The sequence below is a fragment of the Humulus lupulus genome, chromosome 9, assembly GCF_963169125.1.
Source record: "Humulus lupulus chromosome 9, drHumLupu1.1, whole genome shotgun sequence".
Lineage (NCBI taxonomy): Eukaryota > Viridiplantae > Streptophyta > Magnoliopsida > Rosales > Cannabaceae > Humulus > Humulus lupulus.
This window is the reverse complement of record NC_084801.1, coordinates 157,097,268-157,114,875: the sequence shown is the minus strand read 5'-3', so window position 1 is coordinate 157,114,875 and position 17,608 is coordinate 157,097,268. Positions and strand designations below refer to the sequence as shown.

At 36.5% G+C, this 17,608-nt stretch overlaps 1 protein-coding gene across 1 annotated transcript; it reads left to right on the top strand.

Moving 5' to 3' along the window:
• The first annotated feature begins 4,228 nt into the window (after positions 1 to 4,228).
• LOC133800213 (uncharacterized) lies at positions 4,229 to 17,314 on the top strand. The gene is made up of 4 exons (XM_062238167.1): positions 4,229 to 4,360; positions 5,001 to 5,099; positions 5,445 to 5,530; positions 16,588 to 17,314. The coding sequence occupies exons 1-4, from the start codon at positions 4,229 to 4,231 to the stop codon at positions 17,312 to 17,314; spliced, it is 1,044 nt and encodes a 347-aa protein (XP_062094151.1).
• The last annotated feature ends 294 nt before the right edge of the window (positions 17,315 to 17,608 follow it).

Below are 17,608 nucleotides of genomic sequence, written 5' to 3'. Positions count from 1 at the left end.
TTATATGATCTGGTAGGTAAGAAAAGTCAGCCTTGGGGTTGCATTTCCAAAACACATAGAAGCACTGAAATGCCGCTCCCTTGTATTTTTTGAGATTGCGGGCGTTCGCCTCCTCAAGATCAACAGTCTCCTTGTGGCTTATCTCCAACTCCGTTTGAAGTTTTTTGGCTTCTCGGTAGTTCATCAGCGAGGCCTCCTTATGCTTCTCCTTTGGATAAGTTATTTTGGTAATTGCTTCCTCTTTCTTCTTCACTTCCTCCTCGAGCGTGGCAAGTTTGGTCTAAGCTGTTTGCAGTGCCTCATCATGCTTTGCCTCGACCTCCGTGTACTGCTCGGTGTGCTTAGCTTCGATTGTTTTGAGCTGCTCAGTATGATTGGCCTCCACCGTGCTGAGCTGATCGCTAAGACCCTTTTCAAAATGAGCAGCCAGTGCCCTTGAGCGCCGCTAGCCAGAGCTCATGGTGAGAACTCCCTGCGACCATAAAAAGATAAAACTGTTAGTGGGAATAAATTGACAAGATAAATTAGTAAAGCACGGTAAGAATGGCGACTCACGCTAAGCACTTCGTTCAGTGCACGGTTGAAGATCTGGTCGACCTCCATAGAGAGTCTTGAGGATGGCCTCTCGGCTACGCCTGTGCTTGGTTAGCCTTGTCAGCCTATCCTTGGCTAAGCTGAGGACCACGCTCATAAGAGCTTCTCCTGGAGCGTTTTCTGGATGACCAGAAGGTGTCTGGTCAGTAGAAACTAAAGGAGTTATGTCAGTAGGAGCTGCAGGAGGAGTCTGGTCGACTGGAGCTGGTGGATGTTGATTGAATTTAGTTGGGGCAGGAGTCGTCTCTTTTGTTGGAGTTGGTGCAGGAGGGTCTTCCGTTTGAGCCCTCTTTGCAGAAGGGTCGCTGCAGCCCTCCCCAGGATGGTGCCTGCTAGATTTTTTCTTGCTCGATGAATTGGTGTACAGGTCGAAAGCTCTCTTGGCAGGCATGTCTGCAAGGAAGGAAACATACGAAAAGTCAGGCAATATAGTTAGAGGTGCTTACTAAATCAGATAAATGAGAGCAAATAAATTATAAGTAAAATACCCGAGCTACAACCACTGGTTGCTACACTATTTACTGTACTACTGCTACACTCACTCTCTAGCTTGAAGAAGTCTGAATTTAAATTAGGGATGTATTTAAAGTTTTTGTCCCCGTCAAATAAATGACAGGGAATGGGCAAATTGTCTAAGAGTGAGAAGTCAGTACCGTTCTCAACCAAAGACTCTAGAATAGGCTCGGGATGCTCATAAGCCTTCTGCTTGCCCTTTCCTGATGGAGCAGCCGCGGCAGCTGCTCGCGTGGTGCTGGAGGGTTCCCTTATTGTCACTCCCGTTGTCCTCGTCCTTGGAGGTTGCGACACATCTTGGTGCTGCTCGAGAACTTCTCCACTTGTAGCACTCCCCGTAGTTGATTCCCTCATATCCTGGTGAGGGGCCAAAAGGCCAACCAGCCTTAGATTATTCTCTGTGACCAACTCTTTGACACTTTTTTCTATGTCGATCATCCTGGCCAGGGAAGCTGCTCATATCTCCATTTCTGGAGTAGGAATTGGTCGACGCCATGGACCTGAATGACACCAAAGTTCTAAGGAGTGCAAAAAAGCTAAAGGAAATTAAGCAACCAGTGAATAAAGAATTTACCTCCTTGAGTGAAGGCCAGATTGTTGGCGACCAAGTTCGGTGTTAAAAAGTACTCCTGGAAGTACTTTCTCACGTTGGACTTGTGGGTGATCCCACTTAGGAAAATGCGAGCAGATTCCTGGTGGTAAAAGTAGAAGAACCCTGTGTTGTTGTGATTGGGGTTGGAATTGAGATCAAATAAATAATTGATCTCGTGTGGCGTAGGAACGGGCCACTTCTTATGGCTATATAGGATATAGAGAGATGAGAGCACTATATATCCATTTGGGGTGATTAGGAAGGGGGCGACCTCGAAGTAGTTGGCCACCCCTTGGAAAAATGGATGAATAGGCAAGGTCGCCCTTGCCTCAATATGGTATCTCGACCAGGCGTTGAAGGCGCCCCTAGGTAGGTTTTCCCGCTGGTCGATGGTAGGCTTAATTAGGGTTATCCCAGGAAGTCCGTACTTCTTGAGATAATTCCCTACCATCCTAGCTGTAATATTGCTAGGAGGTAACATGTACCATTCAACCTCTGGTCGAAAGACGTCCCAAGGTTGGGCCTTTGTTTGAATTCATGGCTGAGGAGTGTTTTTAGCTTGTGGGCTGGTCAAAGGATTTTCGGCCCAAGGAGCAGGCTGTTTGGCAGGAAGAGTGGTTGTTTTCTTTCTCTTTTGAGCAATGGATTTTACTCGACCCATGTTTATGGGACAGGTCGAAGGTTTATTTGAAGGGTTATGAGAAAAAGGAATTTCCAGGATTAGCAGCAAAGGTTGTTCCTGATCTTCGAGTAGCTATGCGAGCAAGTCATCGTCGATCGGCCTCTCACCTCCCCACGGGTCGTGCATGAAAATCTGCGAACTGAGAAGGGGAGATGAGAATCTACAGCCAAAAGACCAAGAAGAGTCAAAGTTGGAATAACGTTGCTTGTGTATAAAAGTTAAGCTTTTATACGACCAACAACATTCTAACAAAAACACTAAATTATATGCAAACAGTTTGGAAAATTGATTAAAAAGCAGAAGTGAAAAGTTTTTCAAGAAAAACTTTCCGACTCTGAAAGGGCAGGTAAAACCCAATTTTTTCTACATGCTTAAAAATTGAATTTTTCTTCGATAACTCCCAAACCAACTCCTAAGCCTCCTATAGTGTTATTTCCTTATCCTATCGTGATCAGACCTATGTACCCATTTACCCCCGAAACGTGATTTTTCCAAGAACATGCAAGAACTCAACATCCAAAACAGATATAACACAGATATGATATATCAACGATGGAAAAGTTCAAGGAACTTACTTGGATAAAGATTGGAGCAAATTTTTGAGACGCTAAGTCAAGTGGCTGGGCAGAAATTCCGTGGGTTGTCAAGATTGTCTTTGTTTCTGGGTTTTTTACGCTCTGCTCTTCAGTGTTCTTGAGGAGAAAGTAAAAAGTAAAAAGTGATTTTGAGGGGTTATTTATATTGGTCGAAGGGCAATTGCCGAGGTAATGACGAGATGTTATTTTTTCGAGGCATGGGAAAGTGTGATAGCCGTCAAACACCTTTTTGGGAAACTGCAGTGATATAATTGGTTGCCTTTTTTGAAAAGGCATGGATGGCTCTGACATATTTGACAGGGCATGCAAAAGGTCGGTTGTCTAAGTTTATTTTATGCTGGTCGTAGTATAATAAACTTGAGGGGCAAATGTTTACACAAAAAACAGCTCCTGATGACGTGGAATGATTGACCTGCACGTGGCACGCATGTGACGACAATAAGTGCATGAATCTTGTTCGACCAACGACCAGAACGTCATTAATTTATCAAGCATCACGTTTATGTGTGACCAGCCTGGTCGTGTACTTTCACTTCCTTTTGGATGTGCAATCTTGTAATGTTTACATTAATTGTAATTTCTTTTATTACCTAGATACGTGAGTCTTAATAGTAATTAAGGCCCATTGACCCATGTAATCTTCTTGAGCCTATAAATAAGAATCAAAGGGCTCAAAGACAGGACTTTGGAACTTTTGATCTTTGTACTCTGAGAGAAAAGTATAGTGTGGTTATTCACAAAGGTTGTAATCTTCCCGAGGCTTGTGAAACTCATGACCCCTAGTTCATTGATCACAATGTTGGGATTCAACATTAATAAGAATACAAAGTGGACATAGGTCATTACCACCCAACTGGGGCCGAACCACTATAAATCATTTTTCATTTTCTTTCCATTTGATCTTTCTTCTTGATTTCATCTCATTTCATATCGTTTATCTGGCTCCGTGTTGTTGGCCAATTTAAGGGTCAACATTACTACATTGCGATTATGTGTACTTGCGTAGCTTAATTTTCGCAACAAGTTTTTTGCGCCATTTCCGGTGACTGAAAATTTATTAATATCTATACAACTAATTTTTACTCTAATTTGGTTGTTTTTTTTATTCAAACAGAGTTTGTGGCTAGATTCTCCGATCTCGGGTAGATTCAGTTTATGCAATGTGGAAAGACATTTGAGATCATACCAGTGAATCTTGAGATAGAGAGAACTTGCAGACATAACCATAAGAATAAGAGGTTGGAGGCAATAATGGCTGCAAACCAAGGGAATGCAGTAAATAATGCTGCCAATAATGCTCAAGGAGCAGCAACTATTGCAGAGGTCCCTGTTGTACAAAGACCAATGACTCAAAGAGATTATGTACCTCCTATAGTTACAGGAGTACATTCGTGCATCCAACCGACGATGGTTGCGGCCAATAATTTTGAAATCAAGCCGAAAATATTGCAAATGGTCTAGTCTACAGTTCAGTTTGGTGGACTCCTCACTGAGGATCCCAATATGCACATAGTCAATTTCTTGGAGCTGTGTGCAACATTTAAATACAATGGGGTGAGCGACGATGCTATAAGACTACTGTTCCTGTGTTTCACTGAGGGACAAAGCTAAAATTTGGTTGAACTCTCTTCAATCCAATTCCATAACCACATGGGAGGAACTCGCTCAAAAGTTCCTTTCCAAATTTTTTCCTCCTGCAAAGGCAGCCAAATTAAGGTGAGAATTTAATCATTTCTGTCAGATGGAAGGGGAATCACTGTATGATGCATGTGAGAGATTCAAAAACTCTTAAGTTAGTTCCATCATCATGGTATAGAGAAATGGATCTTAGTCCACAATTTATACAATGTTTTGTGCGGTACTACTCGCACTATTATTGATGCTGCAGCAGGGGGTGCTTTCATGAGCAAAATGAAACTATCAGTGGCCCAGAGAAAGATAAAGGAATAAAAAGGTAGTTGGAATACATGAGTTGGATGCTGTTATTGCTCTCACTGCCCAAGTGGTTTCGCTCACCAAGTAGTTGCAGCAGAACTCTATTGCAGCTCAAGCCATGCAGGTCCAAGCCATATGCAATAATTGTGGTGGTCCTCACCAATTTGAGCAATGTATGGCAGCAGAGGTGAACAATTATATCCCTACGAAGCAAGTGAATATGCTGGGAAATTATAATAGGCAAGCCAACAACGATTTCTCCAACACTTACAACCTAGGGTGGATGAATCACCCTAATTTTTCATGGAGAAATAATTAGGGCCCTCAACAAAAATTTCAGCAGCCTGTGTCTCAAGCTCCACCTCAAGAAATGTCACAACCACCGATTTCTCAATAGAAGACTAATGAGTTACAAGTTACATTGTTGACTTTGACTAATAATTAAAGTCACTTAATGACCAAAACTAGAGCATCCGTCAGAAATCTGGAAAGTCAAGTTGGTCAATTGGCAAGTATGTTGAATAACCGACAGCAAGGAAATCTGCCTAGTAATATTGTAGTGAAACCAAAGGAGCAATGCAATGCAATATTCTTGAGGAGTGGTAAGGAATTAGAAGAGTAAGTCAAGAAGACTATTCCGTTATCAAAAGTGTTTGATGAGAAGAAGGATAAGGTGGAAGAATAAGTTAACGAGAACTTTGAAGATAAGCAGTTTTTATGATTGGTTAAATACAAATGATAAGTGTTAAAATACAAGAAAGTTATAAACACTTAGTAAAATTCACATAGTGAAGATGTGAAATTTGAGCTTCAATTGTAGGCACTTATAAAATGCAATTTTAGGTCCAAAGTGATGCATGAGACTATCTAAGTGTTCCCAAAAAGTTTGGTAGCATTTAGAGCACTTTTAGGACCTTTGTAAGTGTCCAAAAAAGGAGAGGGTGGTGATACGTCACCACCCAAGTGGCGTAGCATCGTCTGATGCTTAGGGTTTCAAGAAACCCTAACAGGTAATGCATCGCCTACTGCAGTGTGTGAAAGTTACGTGAAATGCTCTTAATGACATGTTTTACAAGTCCAATCCTATTGGTTAGATCTATGACAGTGCCTACTCTATATAAGGGTCAAAATAGTCTTTTGGGAGACTTGATCACTCTCTCTAATCTCTCTCTACCCTCTCTTTCTCTCTCTCTCTCTCTCTTTAGCTCCAATAATCTCTAGTTTTTCTCCAAGAACTCTCAAAGAAAGTGCTTGACTTTGAGAGTTGAAGGCTTGTTCAATCTCAATCCTCATTTTCTCAAGAGAATGTCTCAAGCATCCATGGTGGCTAGGAAATTGAGTATTAGGACAGTGTTTTGCAACGTGTATTGGTTTTGTGCTCTTGGTTTGCTCAAAGGATTTGCTCAAATTGGTTGTTTTGCCTAGGGTTTTGAAGCTTCATCAAAGTTGAAGAAAATCATTGATGTACTTGGGTTTGCATGTTCTTTCTCAATCTTTTTTAAGTCTCTGTCAATCTAATTTTTGTGTAGATTCTGTTTTTTGAGCTGATGTTATCTCACTCTCCCCAAACATTCTAATACTCTAAAATCTGAGATATCATATCATGGAAGAATCCAACTCTCTTTCTGCCTTAAAATTCTTTACTCAAGACTTTGTTAGACTGGATAGGTTTGATGGTACTAACTTTGTTCATTGGAAAGACAATGTCTTGGATAAAAACCTAAAATCCTTGGAAGAGCCCAAGGAGATGATACTCAAGAATTTGTCAAAGAAAGGAAGAGGCACAAAGAAGATGAATTGATATGTAGGGATCACATCCTCAATGCCTTCTCGGACAGGCTCTATGATCTCTACACCAACACCAAGACCGCCAAGGATATTTGGGACGCTTTGGAAAAGAAGTACAAAGCAGAAGAAGAAGCTACTAAGAAATTCCTTATTACTCAATATATGGAATTTAAATTTCATGATGATAACACCCTTCTCCCTCAAATTCATGAGTTGCAAATTATTGTGAATAAATTGTCTACTCTTAAGATTGTATTTCCGGAACAATTTCTTGTTGATGCCATTATAGCCAAGTTACCTCCTTCTTGGAGAGGTTGTAGAAAGAAAATTCTCCATAGAAATGAAGAGATTTATTTGGAAGAAATTATCACACTTGAGAATTGTGGACGAATCTCTCTCTAGAGATATGAATGAAGAGAAGTCCAATGGAGAGACTTCTAAGGCCAATGTGGTGGCTAACCATCCTAACAAGGGCAAAGGAAATGGTAAGAACAAGGGCAAGGGTAAAAAGCCTTTGGGGCCCAGAAGAATGAAGGACAATTCAAAAGTTCCAAGGGACATTGCTTTGTGTGTGGCAAGAATGGCCACTTTGCTAGAGGTTGTAGATTCAAGAGGAGCCCAAACAATGAGGCAAGAGTCAATTCAACCCAAGAGGAGCTAGTGGCAACACTAAGTGAAGTTAATGCCATTCATGGAAATGTGAATGGGTGGTGGTATGATACTTGTATCAGCATTCATGTTACCTATAATAGAACTCTCTTCAAGACCTTTGAATCTTCAAAGAAAGGGCATGAGATCCAAATGGGCAATGAGAAAAGGTCCAAGGTTTAAGGACAGGAAACTATTGATTTGTTCTTCAAATCCGACAAGAAGGTTCTGCTCACCAGTGTTTTGTATGTACCAGAAATGAGTAGAAACCTTATGAGTGGCAATTTACTTGGCAAACTAGGAATCAAGGTTGTGATAGATTCCGACAAGATCATTTTATCTAAAGACAATGTTTTTGTGGGAAAGGGATATGCTTGTGATGGCATGTTCAAACTTTGTACATCTATTGACAATGTGAACAATAAAGTTTCTTGTTGTTGTTGTTGTTGTTGTTGTTGTTGTTGTTGTTGTTGTTGTTGTTGTTGTTGTTGTTATATTCTTGACTCAAATTCTATAACTTTGTGGCATATTAGACTTGAACATATATGATTTAGCACAATTAAAAGGGCTGTCAAATGTGGATTAATTGATTGTGATAATGTTGAGCATGACAAATGTGAATTATGTGTTAAATATAAAATAGTAAAGAAACCTCTTCCTAGTGTTGAAAGGAACTCTAAGTTGTTAGATTTGATTCATAGTGATCTATGTGAACTTAATGGAATGTTAACTAGAGGAGGAAGTAGATATTTTATTACTTTCATTGATGATTGCTCTAGGTTTACATATGTACATTTTCTTAAAAATAAAGATGAATCATTTAATGTATTTAAGGTTTATAAAGCGGAAGTTGAAAACAACTTGAAAGGAAAATTAAAGTTCTTAGAAGTGATAGTGGTGGTGAATATTTTTCAAATGAATTTAAATGGTATAGCGGAAAGAAAAAATAGAACATTTATTAAGATGATTAATGTTACACTATTACACTCTAAATTAAATTTTAGTTTGTGGGGTGAAGCCTTGCTATTGACTTGTCATATTTTGAATTTTATTCCCATGAAGAAATAAAATATATATCCATATGAGTTATGGAAAGGAAAGAAACCAAACATTGGTAATCTTAAAGTGTCGGGTTGTCTTGCTTATTGCTAGAGCACCGATCCTAAAACGACCTAGTTGGGTACAAGGGCTATAAGATGTGCATTTGTGGGTTATGCCCAAAATAGCAATGCTTATAGATTATTAGACTTGGAGTCTAATGTAATAATTTAATCTAGAAAGGTTGAGTTCTTTGTGAACATGTCATGTGATGACAACAAGTTAGAACCAACTCAAATAGAGAGACTCAAGAGGAGACTCCTAGAATAGTTGCTGAGCAACCTCAATTGCCTAGAAGGAGTCGAATGCTCAAAGATTTGGGATCAAGCGAGAAGTGTTCTCCAATAGAGACACTATACCTTGTTGAAGGTGATAATGAGGAAGTCGCTTTTAAACATCCAATAGTACTTCAAATAGAAGATGTTCCCAAAACCTTCAAAGAAGAAATGTCTTCAACAGACTCATCTTTATGAAGGAGGCAATTAATGATGAAATTGATTCAATTATGTCAAACCACACTTGGAAATTGGCTGAACTTCCAAAAGGGTCCAAACTAATTATGTGTAAATGGTTATTTAGAAAGAAATATCATACCAATGGCACCATACAAACCTTTAAGGCTAGGCTAGTAGCCAGAGGATTCAAACAAAGAGACGGAATAGATTACTTTGACACGTATGCACCGGTAGCAAGAACTACTTCCATACGGTGGGTGTTTGCCTTATCATCTATATATAATCTTTATGTTCACCAAATGGATGTCAAAACAACATTCCTAAATGGGTATCTCGAGGAGGAGGTATATATGGAACGACCGGAAGGTTTTGTTCTTCAAGGAAATGAACATAAAGTGTGTAGACTTGTCAAATCATTATATGGTTTGAAACTAGCTCAAAAACAATGGCATGAGAATTTTGATAAAGTCATTGTTTATAATTGATTTAGACACAAAAATGCAGACAAGTGCTTATACTATAAGACTTGTGGTGACTTTGTCATACTTGTGTGTCTATATGTAGAAGATATGTTGATTTTGAGTAATGACATGAAAGGGATAATAAAAACGAAGAGGTTTCTATCTTCTAACTTTAAAATGAAAGACCTTGGAAATGTGGATACCATTATAGGTATCAAAGTTAGAGGAATAGTGAGGGTTTTGTGTTGAGTCAAACCCACTATGTTGAGAAAGTGCTCGACAAATTCAGTCATCTCAAAATCAAAGAGGCACATACACCATTTGATTCAAACATGAAGTTTGAAAAGAATGAAGGAAGAGCGGTGGTTGTAGAGTCCCAGAACATTACTAAGCTAGTTAGATAGTAGTAGTAGTAGTAGAAATAGCTAGTAGTAGTTATAGTATGTTTATTACTGTGGATTTTGGTTCAAGCCGGGACTTAGTTGAACACTAGTAGCAACACTTATAGATTTTATAAATTTAACCTATAGTTTAAGAATATTAATTATAACATAAGGTTTGATTAATATAGCTGATTATAAAGATGTCATTTATTATACAATAAGGTTTAGATAGAACTAATAAGATCATGACACTTGTCATAACCATGAATATTAAGGAATTAAGCATTTTTTATGAATAGTTTTAATAGAAGAAAGATCTAGAAGCTCTAGAACCTTCCAGCAGCTTTAAAATCGTATTATGACTCAGTCAAAGTTGTTTATCCAATTCAAAATTAAGCTGATAAAGTGAAATTACGTGTCTAATATTTCAACATATGTCAATATATCGTAGCTATAGGGGCGATATATCGCCACACGGGAGATAGGAAAACCACGTCAACTTCTCACGATCGAAACCACGAGCACTCAGGACATAGGGCTAGGCAATAGATCGCCTAGGGTGGGCGATATATCGGCCCTAGGACCAATTTTCAAACATTGTAGAAACCGAGCTTGATTCATCCCTTAACCTCTTTACTAGCCTCTGAACGTTTTTGACCGAGTCTTAAGCACCTGTTGAACGAATATTCATATATGTTTCAATTAATATTCATTATTTTATTCAAGTTAAAAGAAGATATTTTCACACCTTAAACTCTATAAATAGGACCTAGTACCCAGCCATTTCTCTCATTCTTCAAGTTGTGTTCAGAGCCTTCAAGCTGCTAGGATTACTATAGAGTGATAAACACTTGGGTTTGGGATAAAAGCATTATCATCTTAAGCTTTATAAACACTTGGGAAGTGAGATATAGAGTGTGTTTTCAATATCGAGGTGTAGATCAGTTCTAGTACATCCAAAGGTATTCCTATTCTTAAGTTCATTTCTGTATCGTTTTTTAGTTTCTTTTAGTTTTCTTTACTCAAATCCTAACTCATTGTTTTCGATTCTTGGTTAGGTATTTAAGTTCATTGAACTTAAGGTTTCTTTTCGGTAAGCTTCTTCTTGGTGGTTTAGTTCTCTTCTTTATCATCTCTTTTCTTTAGAAATACTCATCATTCTTATTGTTGGTTTTAGGAGTGTTCCACATCCCGTCCTTGTTCTCAAATATCCCGGTATTGGTAAGGAAAATAGGATAGATTTTGTATGCTTTTATGTTTTGATATGTTTATGCTATGATATATGTATGATATGTTTTTAGTTTTTTTCTCAAGCATATAATTTGTTTAGATAACAATCCCATAATTTGTTTAGATAACAAACATATAACTTGTTTAGATAACAAGTCCCAATAATATATTCCTTGGGCATATGCTTGTTTAGATAACGAGCCCCATAAATTTATATGACTTGTTTAGTTAACTAAGCCCTGTAAATTTATGGGCTTATGATTGCCTAGCTAGAAAGTCCCAAGAAGTATGATGGCCATTATAATACATGTTTTTATAGTCATGTGTTTTGTAGTCTTATGTTTATGTTTTATGATATATGTGTTAGTAGATTTTCCTTGCTGGGCATTAGGCTCACTCCTTTATTTTTATGTGATGCTGGAAAGTAGATATGGGAGGAAGGATTCTTGGTAGCTTGGCTTGTGTATTAAGGATGAAGGGATTCGATGGACTGTGTGATAATTCAAGGACAACGTTATTTTTAGTCTCTTTAAATTATGTTTTATGTATTTTCCGCACTTAGCTTTGTAAGCAATTTCCTTTAGTTTAAAGTTATGTTTTATTTTAAAACAATGAGAACCCATACCGCCCATTTATGTATTTTAATATTTTCTTTGGAGTTTTTAATAAAGTTATGAATATTTCTTATGTATGTTTTCTCAAAAATAGTTGCTATGTCTAGTAGTTTTAATTGTCTAAGGTCTTAGAATTAGTTGGGTCATTACAGTGGCTCAATTGGAATATGAAAGTGCAATAGAAAGCCTAATGTACGTTGCTCATTGCACAAGAGCAGACATTGCATATGCGATTAGTAAACTTAGTAGGCTTACTAGAAATCCAAGTATCAAGCATTGGAAAGTTATTGAGAGAATTCTTGGTTATCTTAAGGGTACCAAAGAGTATAGTCTTCACTATACAAATTTTCCAAAGATACTTGAAGGATATTTCGATGGTAATTGGATATCGAGAGTTGGAGATAATCTCTCCACCACCGGTTGGGTGTTTACTCTTGGAAGAGGTGCAATCTCATGGGGCTCCAAGAAGCAAACTTGTATATCATACTCAACCATGGAAGCAAAATTTATAGCTTTAGCAGCAACCGGCAATGAGGCATTGTGGCTTAGGAATCTCATGATGGATATTCTTTTAACCACAGATATCGTATCAACAATTTCAATAAATTTTGATAGCCAATTCACACTTGCTAGAGCATATAATAATGTATATAATGGAAAGTATAGACACATTAGTCTAAGACATGAATATGTTAAGACAAGTGAGAACTTAGTGGATCAATTTACAAAACCTATTGTGAGAAAGTTAGTAAGTTCTACTTCAAAAGGGATGGGATTGAAACTCCTAGAACAATAGATTCACCAATGATAGAAACCCAACTCTCAACTTGTATAAATCAAGGGAAAGATTTCAATAGGTAAGAACAAGTCATTGATAAGTGAATAATTTCAAGATTAAAATTTATGATGAGGTCTATCCGAGATGGTTAGCGTTGGTTACTACTAAGTTAGGGTTAAGCCTAGGGCTTTTAATGAAGTTCAGTTTAGTGTAACATGCATCTATAAAGGTAGCAAAGATGTTGTAAGAACTTCTCCTATGTGGACTTAGAGGTGGTGCCGCCTCTCATGGAAGTTGGAATTTCTCCCTGAAAAGTTCATGAAGAGATGAGCACATGGCAATGACGGTGCTAAGCGAGAAAGGGGAAAAACAAAAGATGTGGTGGAGGTGTGTGATGTATCATCGATTTTATCATATGGAGTACTTGGTTCAAGCTTTAAGCAAATAATGATTTCGATAAGACCACTACAATAATTTTCACTTTTAATGACTCTCTATGATCACTTACACCTATGGTGTAAGACATTATAAGTATTTAGTGATATTTTAAGTCTAAGGAGGTAAGTCATTAAAAGTTCTTGTTTATGACTAAGTGGATTAGTCATTAAAAATAGTGGGAGACATTAATGAAAAAATTCATAATAAATTGATTAATTTATAAAAATTCAGCTTATGAAGACTCTCAACGTCTCCCCTAGGAAGACGTGTAGGACATCTAACGTCTCTCCTGGGAAGACGTGCCACATCAGATGTCTTCCCAGAGGAGACGTCAAATGTCCTACACATCTTCCTAGGGGAGACGTTAGAGGTCTTTCCCTGGTATACCTTCACCATTCCTCTCCTTCTTCCCCGAGCCACACAAACCAGAGAAGAGCTGCGTTTCTAGGGCGATTTCAGTTGCGATTTTTAGGTGCATTTTTGCAATTTTGGGCTCTAAAAGTCTAATTTCAAGTATGGTTTCAAGATTTAATGAATGATTTATAGTTAGGATAATATTTTTGTTTATTTTCTTTAATTATTACTGGTTTAATACTGGGTTTTTAGGGTTTTTGTATGTTGGGAATTTTGGCAAATCTTGGCTCAATAAAGTTGATTTCAAGCATATTTGAGGTAAGATTTCAAGATTAAAACAATGTATTATAGTTAGAATGATAGAAAAAATGATATTTGTGCATTATTATTTTATATAATTTATGGGTTTATTAGAAATATATGTTTAAAGTATGAAAAATCATTTTAATATAGATTTGAGATACCACATTGTTTACTTTTAAGATGATACAAATATGTTTACTATTTAATCTGAAAATTATACATTTTTCTAATTTTTTAATTATTTTTTTAGGTTGATTAAGTATATATATGTTTTGCTAAAATTTATTTAATAATTTTGTCTAAAGTAAGGAAAATTATTTGAATTTTATTTTTACATAGAAAATTGCATTTATGGATATAAGTAATTCAAGTATACATTTTTATGATTTTTTTAATTTTAATTTTTATTTAATTCAAAAATATATATATTTGTATGTATATTTTAAATGTTTTTATTAACATTTAAGTAGGTTGATTATATATAGTTATGTTTTTTTTTATTTGTTTAGTAATCTTTTATTTATTAATTAATTTAATTTTGTATGTTGTGGTTTTAACTAGGGTGATTTTTGTGAGATTTTTGCCTCAAAATTTATATTTCAAGCACACATTTGAGGTTTTTAAGTTTCTAAAATTGCAAAAATAAGTTATTGATAATCCAATTATTTAGTGATATTTGTTTAGTAATATTTTTTTAATTAATTTTGTAGGTTGTGAATTTAATAGCAAAGTGCATTGAAAATTAAAGTAAATTTGCTAGCTAGGACTATTAATTGCAAGAGGTACATATATTATTTAAATTCTTGTTTTAGTATTATTAAACTTTTTTTTAGAGGAGTTTGAATATCTTAAATATTCATCCATAGTGAAGTAGGTTGCCGAGATTAAAATTGTGTATTGCGGTGATAAGAGAAGGACGAGAACTATGTGTTTTAGTGAAGTAGGTTTTGGAAAATTTGTTTGTGTGTTGTGGAGCTATAAGGAATACATTACTTACTGTGTGTAGTTTGAATTGTTTGACTTGTTGTTCACAAATGATTAGATCACTATTATAGGGGAAATGCTGCCCGATTTTGTCTAGAATTATGTATTCTATTATTATATTTGAATTGTGTTGTGCTTATTTGATTGGATTTGATTAGACTGATAAATTGTTAGGTTACTAATATAGGGAAAATACTGCCCAATTTTTGTATGCTCGGTCGTATGCTTTTTTAGTTTTTTTTGTTTAATTTTTCAAAGATATAGGAGAAGATATGTATAGAAAATAGATGTCAGCGAATAGATTATCCGTGGAATATAAAAATGGGGTTCATTTGTTCTTAATATTTTGTTCGGAAAATGTGGCATGTGGATATTATGTGATGAGGATGTTGAAGGATTACATTGAACATTCACGACCTGGACATTACTTGAAGAAATATGTATGTATATAAATTTATAAAAAGTTTATAATTTATTTATTATTAAAGTAAATATAATCAAATAATAATAATTAACTAATATATTTTACTTTGTATTTTTTGTTGCTGAACACTACGCCATACACACCAGCACAAATTAAAAAAATGCGACAACAATGGGCGAACGATATGCTACCGATAGTTCAAAGTCATTATCCCAAATATTACGTTTTTGTTGTTTACTTTATCTTTCTTATTATATGTCTTGCTAGGTAGTGTAATACTTGTTAATTTTGTATGTGTAACAATAAATATTACCTTTTCGTATATTTAGCGAGCTAAAACATATTATGTACACATTTCAGTTTTATTAATGAAAAGTCACAATTTAAATTTGCATATAATTTAGATTTTTTAATTAATATATTTAATTCCATTTCAAAAAATATATATAATTCTATTAATTAATATACTTAAAATAATTATTTAAATTTTTTTTTAAAAAAATACAAAAACTAATGATGACTTGCAACAGGAGACATTGAATATATACAAAGTCTTTCCAAGGGAGACGTTGTAGGTACCCTATGATGACTCCCATGGGGAGACTATGTAGACATTCAACATCTCCCCATAGGAGTCATCATAGGGTGTAAACCGTATATTCTATGATGACTCCCAGGGGGAGACATTGAATGTCTACAAAGTCTCCCCATGGGAGTCATCGTAGGGCCACTTATGATGGCTCCTCCAACAACGTCTCCCTAGGGGAGACATTAAATCTCTACAATGTCTCCCCCATATAGCCATTAAATACTTATTTTGTTGCAGTGGACTTTGTGGTATTTTCGCTAAGGTAAAGTTCAAACCAATAGACACTTTATTTTATGCACCAAAATTGTTTCAAGCTAGAGTATGAAGCTTGTATTTAACCAACTGGGGGATTGCTATGATTGGTTAAATACAAATGATAAGTGTTAAAATACAAGCAAGGTATAAACACTTAGTAAAATTCACATAGTGAAGCTGTGAAATTTGAGCTTCAATTGTAGGCACTTATAAAATGCAATTTTGGTAGCATTTAGATCATTTTTAGGACCTTTGGAAGTGTCCAAAAATGGAGGGGGTGGCGATACGTCGCCACCCAAGTGGCGTATCATCGCCTAATGCTTAGGGTTTCAAGAAACCCTAACAGGTGATACATCGCCTGCTTGCAGCGCATCGCCTACTGCAGTGCGTGAAAGTTACGTGAAATGCTCTTAATGACATATTTTACAAGTCCAATCCTATTTGTTAGACCTAATGACGGTGCCTGCTCTATATAAGGGTCAAAATAGACTTTTGGAAGACTTGATCACTCTCTCCAATCTCTCTCTACCCTCCCTCTCTAGCTCCAAGATTCTCTAGTTTTTCTCCAAGAACTCTCAAAGAAAGTGCTTGACTTTGAGAGTTGAAGGCTTGTTCAATCTCAATCCTCATTTCCTCAAGAGAAGGCCTCAAGCATCCATGGTGGCTAGGAAATAGATTATTACGATAGTATTTTGCAACGTGTATAAGCCTTAGTTTTGTGTTTTTGGTTTGCTCAAAGGATTTACTCAAAGTGGTGGACTTGCCTAGGGTTTTGAAGCTTCATAAAAGTTGAAGAACACCATTTATCAACTTGGGTTTTGCAAGTTCTTTCTCAATCTTTTTTAAGTCTTCGTCAATCCAATTTTTGTGTAGATTCTATTTTTTGAGGTGGTGTTATCTCACTCTTCCCCAACAGCATTCACTAGTTAGTTTTGAGCATCACATCAAGATCCCATATCCACAGAGGTTGCAAAAGAACAAGCTTGACAAGCAGTTTTCCAAGATTTTAGATGTTTTTCGAAAGCTTCACATCAACATTCCTTTAGCTGAGGCATTTGAACAATTGTCGAGTTATGTGAATTTCATGAAGGAAAGTTTGTCAAAGAAATGGAAACTGGAGGACTATGAGATAGTGGTACTTATTGAGGAGTGCAGCACAATACTCCAAAAGAAACTGCCTCCTAAGCTTGAAGATCCGGGTAGTTTCATCACTCCTTGTACCACAGGGAATGTGGATTCTGAGAAGGCACTCTGTGATTTAGGGGCATGTATGACATTAATGCCTTTATTTCTCTATAGAAAATTGAAATTGGGAGAAGCTCTCCCTACTACCATGTCCCTAAAATTGGCAGATCATTCAATTAAATATCCTCGTGGAGTGATTGAGGATGTATTGGTGAAAGTGGCCAAATTCATCTTTCCGACAGACTTAATTATTCTTGATATAAAGAAAGATGAAAATATTTTTATTATTCTTGGGAGACCATTTTTAGCTACTGGAAGGGCGCTAATAGGTGTACAAAAAAGGGAATTGAAGATGCACGTGCAACAAGACAAGGTCACATTTAATGTTTTTGCTGCAACAGAAATTCCCACTTGATGTAGAGTGGATGTGATAACACGAGGCAGTAGCAAGGTGGAAGTTAGCACAGTGCGTAGTCGTTTGAAAAGGTTCATTAGTGGGAAAGCTCGATTGTTACATGAGTTGTGGCAAGTTCCACAAATTGGCAATAGCAAGAAACAAGCATCCACTTATAACACTATGGTCCTCAAGGACTTGAGAGGGGGCTTGGATCCGGGTTGAAATGAAGAGGAATTCAGCATTCAGCTAAATGATGTTAACGACAATGCCCTTGGGAGGCATCCCAATCTATTTATTGTTTTGTTATTTTTT